Genomic DNA, 7,919 nt, shown 5'->3' on the forward strand with positions numbered 1-7,919 from the left:
GCAGCCTGCAAAAGTAGCCCCACACTTCCCTGGCAACAGGGCACTGAAGGAACAGGTGATCCACAGATTCTGTATCCGCATGGCACATGACACAAGTTGCAGTTGGAAGTTTGTTAAATCGTCTTAATTCCAGGTTATCCATTGTCAAAATCTTATTTTTCCAGACCAACCAATTAAAAATGTTTATCTTCTTTGGGCATTTACTTTTTCCAAAAGAATTTTTGCAATATCACACCTCACACCCCCATCAATAAGGAAGTTATAGAGTGACTTTACTGGAGAAAGCCCCGGTTCCCATTAAGCGCCCATCTTTTTATGTCCTTCACATCATTCCCACTATTCCGCCACCTATCTCTAATTTGAACAAAATCTGCATCCTCGCAGAAAGGATGCCCCTCAAGCAAGTGTGCCAAATCTTTGAAAGAAGCGTCTTGCTGTCCACACTCTCTGTACTGATCATGCCAAACATACATGGGTGCTCTATCGTTGAGCCATCTATCTTTCCAGAAGAAAGTGTCCGCACCAGAATTAACTTCACTTAGGACACAGCACCGTAAGATCGGATACACGCTCAGGACCCCATGCCAGAAGAACGACATCCTTCCCCTCCTTTTAGTGAACAGATCCCCGCAACTACTACCGTAATTAAACTGGATCACCTCAGCTCCTCCCCAATTACTGTCATTTGCTAACTTCCACCACCACTTCCCCAACAGAGCCAGATTGAAGTGATGAAGATCGAGGATCCCCCAGCCACCTTGCTCCTTGGCCCGGCACAGCGCTTTCCAGTTAACTAACCTACACCCAGGTTTATCAATGTCTGCCCCGACCATAAAAAGTCCCTTCTTATCCCGTTGATAAATCTTTATATTAGCTTCTAAAACAATAATACTAATAAACCGGATTCAGAATTTATTCTCTAAATAAAAATAAAAAATCATTTTATTTTTGGCCTCTTGTTGATTTATACCTTAGCTGGCTTTGGCTTTTTAATATTTTCAGAAATATAATTTTTCATCATCCGACCACTTCCTTATCTCAAAGCAACATGAACGGCTGAGATGAACGGACAGGATCCAGACCGTTGACGTGGCTAAGTAGTTGCCACGTCATCACCATTTCGCGGTCTCTTCTTCTCTTCATCCTTTTTTCTATCTCTTGAGCTTCTCCTTCCCTTTTGCTTGCCATGTCTCCAATGGCTTTGGCTTTAGGAGGGGCTCTCTCCTGCTTTCCTCGCCTCCCATGCTTCAACCTCTCGCCGGAGAAGAGGTTGGTAGCTGCCGGAAGGTCAAGTATCACTTGCCGGGCTTCTAAAAGTGGAGATTCCTACCCTTTTCCAGGTAATCTCTATGTGAAATCAATTTCTAGTAGTGTTGATGGATTTGATTTATTTTCAAGCTTTTAAATTGGTAACAAGAGAAAGAGAAGATTATTGTGGTATCTTGGTTTGTTGTTGTTCTTGTTGTATGTGAACATTATAGTTAATGATTTAGAGAAAGGTTTAGAATAAAACTAATCCCTATGTGAAATCAATTCTCATTTCTCAGTAGTGTGGGTTAGTTAAATTTATGTTCAAATTGTTAATCTGGAAACAATTGAAAGAAGAGATGATTGTAGTATCTTGGTCTGTTGTTCTTGTTGTTTGAGAACATTTTTTGTTAATGCCATATGAAAAGATTGAGAATCATAGTGATATTTATGTGAAATCAATCTCATTAGTATGGACAAGTTGAATCTATGTTCAAGTTGTTAACTTGGCAACAAGAGAAGGAGAAGATGGTTGTGGTATCTTGGTATGCTGTTATGAATAAGATCGAGGATATCACACTGATATCAATGTGAATTAAGTGTTTGATAATGTGAATTAATTGAATTTATAGTCAAATTGTTAATGTGGAAACAATAGGAAAAGAAGATGTTTGTGGTGTCAAGTTATAGGACAGTATGATAAGATTGAGGATAACAATGTGATTGTCCTTTTGATGTAGTTATATGGAGGGGAAACCTAACTTATTTGGTGATTATATTTGCTTTGTATTTTGTGCATTTTCCATCTATTCTTAACAAAATACAACTAATTGCAAATTTTGATATTTTTTTTCCTTGAGATATCATCTTACTAAAACTGTAATTAGAAAGTCATTTAGTGATTATATTTGCTTTGTTTTTGTGCCATTTGCATCAATTCCATTGTTTTGTTTTTAAAGAAAGTAATAAAGTAGATATTCAAATTATCGATTTCCTTCAAGTAAGTTGCAACCCTTCTCTTGGTCCATATGCCGGGTTTTACAGTTTGATGCTTCTACTCTAACTAAGATCTTGTGTTCAGGGAAGCCAGAAGCAGACGTTTTAGTGATTGGAAGTGGTATTGGTGGACTATGTTGTGCTGGACTTTTAGCTAGATACAAACAAGATGTTCTTGTCTTAGAAAGTCATGATCTGCCTGGTGGTGCTGCCCATTCATTCGACATTAAAGGTTACAAATTTGATTCTGGCCCATCCTTGTTCTCTGGATTTCAGTCAAGAGGCCCTCAGGCAAATCCTCTCGCACAGGTCAATATCTAGTGTTGTATAAAAATTTCATTGTGTATTGTGAGATTACTTGATGCAATTTCGTTTGATTATTTTTCATTTAGGTTCTTGATGCATTGGGAGAGTCAGTTCCATGTGCATCTTATGATTCATGGATGGTTTACATACCAGAAGGTGAGTTCTTGTCCCGGATAGGACCGACAGAGTTTCTAAAGGTGAGTTCATTTGATTTGATTTTCTTTTGGCTTGTTATGCTTGTACAAATGGGAAAAGAACTCCATTATGTAAATAAAAGCCAGTGGATTCATAAGATATTGTCTGAAATAGTTTTTATTCTTGATTTCTTTGGTGGTTTTATCTAGACTTTATGTAAATAGACCGAACAATATAATTGGGAAATCTTTTTATCCACTTTACTATGCCTCTGCCATTGTTATTAAGCTTCACACTCGATCTAATTTTATTGATTCATCAATTATGTTATCGTAGTAATATTGATTTCATTGAGCAATTTTTCTGTGCATTTGCATACAGGATCTTGAAACATATGTTGGTCAGAATGCAGTCAATGAATGGAACAAGCTTCTTGTGAGCGAACTTTAATATATTTACATTTTACTTGTATTGCATATTCACAATTTTCACTAAAAGGAGACACCATTACAGGATGCAATTATGCCGATATCTGCTACTGCAATGGCATTACCGCCTCTTTCTATTCGGAGTGATTTCGGTGTTCTCTCGACAGCAGCTGCCAGATATGCTCCCTCTCTACTGAAGTCATTAATCCAAATGGGGCCTCAGGGAGCATTAGGCGCTACCAAACTGTTAAGGCCCTTCTCAGAAATCATTGATTCGCTTGACATTAAAGATCGTTTCATTCGTAATTGGGTAGATTTATTGGCTTTTCTACTTGCTGGAGTAAAATCTAACGGTATTCTTTCAGCGGAAATGGTAATTACCACTTCATTAACTTACATTATGGATTTATGGTTAGACTAAATCAGTAGGTGCAGGTGTTATGTTTTATAAATCTCTGTTCACTGATTATTCTTTATTTTGGTTATCTGATTCCTCTGTATTTCATTTCTCAGATTTATATGTTTGCAGAATGGTATAAACCCGGGTGCTCGCTTGAGTACCCTCTTCATGGAAGTGGTGCAGTGGTGAATGCTCTTGTTCGAGGTTTGCAAAAATTCGGCGGTAGACTTGGATTAGGTACTCATGTTGAAAAAATCATTGTGGAAAATGGCCGAGCTGTTGGTGTCAAGCTAAGGACTGGTCATGTAAGTTGAAATTGGCTGTGTTTGAAATTTCTACGACGAAATCTTTACCAAATTGGATTTTTTTCTGTCAGATTGTTCGCGCAAAGAAAGCTGTTGTTAGTAATGCATCAATGTGGGATACATTGAATCTTTTGCCGGACACCGTTGTCCCAAAATCATACCGAGATAAGATAGAAGCAACTCCCCAGTGTGAATCATTCATGCATCTGCACTTGGGTTTTGATGCAAAGGTGGGCTAACCGATAATGAAAATGTAATCCTATTTGGTATTCATTTTTTTCCGATGTTTCAATATATTGTTCCTAGGATGTTTTGATGCACAGATGGCGCATGAAAGCCTGGGAATCCATCACATTGTAGTGAATGACTGGAGTAGAGGTGTTGACGCTGATCAGAATGTAGTTTTGATTTCTATACCAAGTGTGCTTAGTAAAGATTTGGCACCGGCCGGGAAACATATCTTGCATGCATATACACCAGGAACAGAACCTTACAAGCTATGGGAAGGACTTGATCGGCGAAGCACAGAATATAAAAATCTAAAACGAGAACGATCAGAGGTACTTATACTTCGGCATTAAACTTGTTCTGATGAAACAATACTCAATTTGTTAGCTCTGTTATGCAGGTAATGTGGAAAGCTGTCGAGCGAGTTCTCGGTCCCGGCTTTAGCCGTGAAGATTGTGAGGTGAAGTTGGTCGGAACACCGCTAACTCACCAGAGGTTTCTGAGAAGGAATAGAGGAACATATGGCCCTGCTATAGAAGCAGGAAAAGCCGTATTCCCGGGGCATTCGACGCCCGTCCCTCAGCTCTTCTGCTGTGGTGATTCTACTTTTCCCGGGATCGGAGTTCCTGCAGTTGCTGCAAGTGGTGCCATTGTTGCCAATTCGCTGGTTTCAGTCGCCAAACACTCAGAGCTTCTCGACGCTGTTGGAATTTGATTACAGCAGTAAATTTTTTCATCGCGATACAATCTATTCTTCATTGTAACCTGTGGAAATATGAATGATACACCAATAGAAATTTACATAAAAAGTTTACCATATTTTTTTCCTGCTACCAGCCATGAACTTGTGCACAAGAAATGCACTCTGCTCACTTTGCAAACCTGAAACACAGAAATCAGGATTTGGACATAAAATCCAATATATATATATATATATATACACTTTTCCTCTAGAATTTAACAAATAACTAAGCTGGTCCACAATCTTTGTCTCTGCATCTACAACAAGCTCCAAGGAAAGACAAGGACCAAAATAAATGGATCATTATATTGGAAAATATGAAGGAGCACCAAAAAAAAAACACAAGCTCCCACACACACAGATGTTAGAAAATTCAAGGATAATATGATACACACACAATAAGGTTTTGATTATCAATCGAAGCAGCCATGTTTATAAGCAGCTGAATTATAGAAGTAGCCTGAACCATACATTTCCTCCATATGTCCGGAGTTTGTGCACCGAGGCCCCCCGGCCAATGGTGGCCTGAGACAGTACATACTTGTTGGCTGTGGAAATGGTTGCTGATACCGAATCGACGCGCCAACCGCAGACCTACCGCCACCACCGGGGTACATACCGTATGTTAATGAAAGTTGTTTCTGCAACGACGACGATTGCTGGGGAAAATGGTGATGTTGGTGGAGGTGTTGTTGCAAGTTGCTGCCGGTGCTTGTCTGGCTTCTCAAACTACCGATGTTTGGTGTGCTACGAACTCTATGCATGCCTCCGCCACCACTGGCCCTGCCACTAGAAAGACCACCAAACCCCATTGTTGACATATCAATTGTGGATGTCGGCGATGTGCATGCAGATGATGACAATGTGAATATAGAGTGTTGTTTGGTAGACTTAGCCTGAGGCATAATGGGAATGCCATTGATAGCATCGAGATATCGTTGCTCTGGCGTGGCTGCTGCAGAGGGTGAAGAAGATGTGGGGAACAAGAAAACACGAAGGCGTGGTGAGCCACAGCCTGAGGAAGGAGACCGCGGCTGGCGATCATGCTCATCGAACATGTACCGGAGGTCTTCATCACACGTGACTGACACTAATGCATCAAGGTCCTCTGGCATCAACTGGTACTTCACCATTGCTTCTCCGTTGTACACAATGTCCATCTTCTTCTTCAATTCTATTGGGAACACATTAATGATAAGTAATATTAGAAGCATATAACAGTGGACAAGTGTTGTGCATGAGAAGATGAGGATTGTACCAGAGAAAGAGATGGATCGGGGGACGGCGATAACACGGGTATCACCACCAATGTACTTCAGCTGACCGTCGGAGGGGCGGGGAAGGATCTTGCCACCATAGCTGCAGAGGAATTTGACACGGCTTCTCGGTGACATTTCCTCTTCATTGTTTCCAAAACATGCTGCCATCTTTGGCTCAATGAAATAGCTCAAAGTACACTGCAAAAGAACATTATACATGAATGACCATGCTTTGATCACTGATACTCAATTATCAACAGTGAATTCATCTGTCACAAGACAATCAAAAGCTCTCTAAATAACTGATAATTTCAATGTAAAATTGTGATGTTCTCAAGGAAAAGTTACAGAACTTTGTGAGAATGCATAGTCACAAATCTCAGTAATTTTTCATGAAAGAGATAACCTTTAATACTCAAGTATCAGCAGTAAATTTAATTTCTCTCAAGCCAATCAAAAGCTCTTAAAAAACTGATAATCTAAGTTTTGAATCTATAAATTTAACGAATCAGTGTGATGTTCTCAAGGAAAAATCCAAGAATTTTGTGACTATGATCACTAAGCTCAGTAATTTTTTCATGAAATAGCTAGATAACCTCACCTGCATTAGAACCGTAAAAATGAGATTTCCAGCGTGAATCATGTACTACACACAGATAAAACAAAGAACCATAACAATGAGTTTTTCCCTTAATTTTATTTATGCATTCAATTTGTCCTTCAATTAGATTCACAAAAACACAAATTTCTATTTCTGGATAACAAACTATCCTAAATTGAACAAGAAAAAGTTAAAAGAAAACTCTGAAATTTTTTTATTTGGCAATTCATTATTAATTTAACATATATAGCATTACCGATCTCAAATATACTAAAAAAGATTCCTAATTTTGCAATGAAAATTAAACAAAAAAATTACTCATTTAATCCGAAATAAATTAACACTGAAACAGTATTTGATAATGACTATTTGATTCATCAAATCAAAGGAAAGATTAACAAACCAATAAGAATCAAAGTCGTTCGTTTCTTTTCCCTTCCCAAATTAATCTGCAAAAAAACAAAAACCAAATATAAAAAAACGCCATTCTCAGCATCATTAATTATACATTTTCGTTAACAAAATTGAATAATATAACCAAAAAAATAAATCAATCAATCAATAAATAAAACGTTGGATTTGGGTTAGAATTTTTAACACAATGAACTCCAAAAAAAACCAACAAATAAATTAGAAAAAAATTATGGAAAATGGAATATACTTTGTGATTTTTTTATTGAAGATTTGTTTATGAAATTCATACAAATTCCTTGAGAAAAATTGAATGACATACAATAAATAAACATATAAATTGATGAATTTCTTAAATCTCTCAATGAGAGCGAGCACATGGATTTGGATTAGGGTTTTGAACACAATGAACTCCAAAAATATATATATATATATATATCAAATAAATAAAAGAAAAATATGGAAAAAAAAACCCAAAAAAAATATAAAAAAATGAAAAATTCTTTGTATTTTTTTTTTCTTGAAGATCTGTCTAGAAAATTCATACCTTGAAAAAGAAATGGAATTTTTTTTAGGTTAATTTGAGGATGGATTGGATGTTCTTCGTCTCTTGTTTGGCTCCGCGGAACTCTCTCCGAGATTCCATAAATCCGTTAAAATGGAAACGTTTTATTGTATACCGGTTTTGCAGGGGTGGTTTTCGGAAATTCACAATTTTTAAGGATGAAAAGACCGAATTACCCTTGATATTTTTAAAAGAAAATGATTTTTTTAATGGAAGGAATAAGAATTTTTTTGAGGAAGTTTTTGAGAATTTGGTTATTTAAAATATTAAAATAAACTATAACCTTTAGAAACAG

At 37.3% G+C, this 7,919-nt stretch overlaps 2 protein-coding genes across 3 annotated transcripts; one reads left to right on the top strand and one right to left on the bottom strand.

Annotated features, from left to right (window-relative positions):
* The first annotated feature begins 1,159 nt into the window (after window positions 1–1,159).
* On the top strand, window positions 1,160–4,882 carry LOC120257931 (prolycopene isomerase, chloroplastic). Its single transcript, XM_039265237.1, has 9 exons — window positions 1,160–1,340; window positions 2,330–2,553; window positions 2,637–2,747; window positions 3,067–3,120; window positions 3,199–3,486; window positions 3,627–3,818; window positions 3,890–4,048; window positions 4,142–4,378; window positions 4,447–4,882. The coding sequence occupies exons 1-9, from the start codon at window positions 1,187–1,189 to the stop codon at window positions 4,759–4,761; spliced, it is 1,734 nt and encodes a 577-aa protein (XP_039121171.1). The 5' UTR covers window positions 1,160–1,186; the 3' UTR covers window positions 4,762–4,882.
* Window positions 4,883–5,067: 185 nt separating this feature from the next.
* Window positions 5,068–7,681, bottom strand: LOC120259315. Of its 2 annotated transcripts, XM_039266900.1 has the most exons (4): window positions 7,607–7,681; window positions 7,052–7,097; window positions 6,047–6,245; window positions 5,068–5,962 (listed from the first exon to the last, which is right to left on the bottom strand). In XM_039266900.1, exons 3-4 carry the CDS (start codon window positions 6,213–6,215, stop codon window positions 5,202–5,204), a joined length of 930 nt encoding a protein of 309 aa, XP_039122834.1. In that variant the 5' UTR covers window positions 6,216–6,245; window positions 7,052–7,097; window positions 7,607–7,681; the 3' UTR covers window positions 5,068–5,201. The 2 variants fall into 2 exon arrangements, with proteins under 2 accessions (XP_039122834.1, XP_039122833.1); XM_039266899.1 differs by lacking the exons at window positions 7,052–7,097; window positions 7,607–7,681 and adding an exon at window positions 6,649–6,688.
* Between the last annotated feature and the right edge of the window lie 238 nt (window positions 7,682–7,919).

Source organism: Dioscorea cayenensis, chromosome 4 (genome assembly GCF_009730915.1).
Source record: "Dioscorea cayenensis subsp. rotundata cultivar TDr96_F1 chromosome 4, TDr96_F1_v2_PseudoChromosome.rev07_lg8_w22 25.fasta, whole genome shotgun sequence".
In the NCBI taxonomy this organism is placed as follows: Eukaryota; Viridiplantae; Streptophyta; class Magnoliopsida; order Dioscoreales; family Dioscoreaceae; genus Dioscorea; species Dioscorea cayenensis.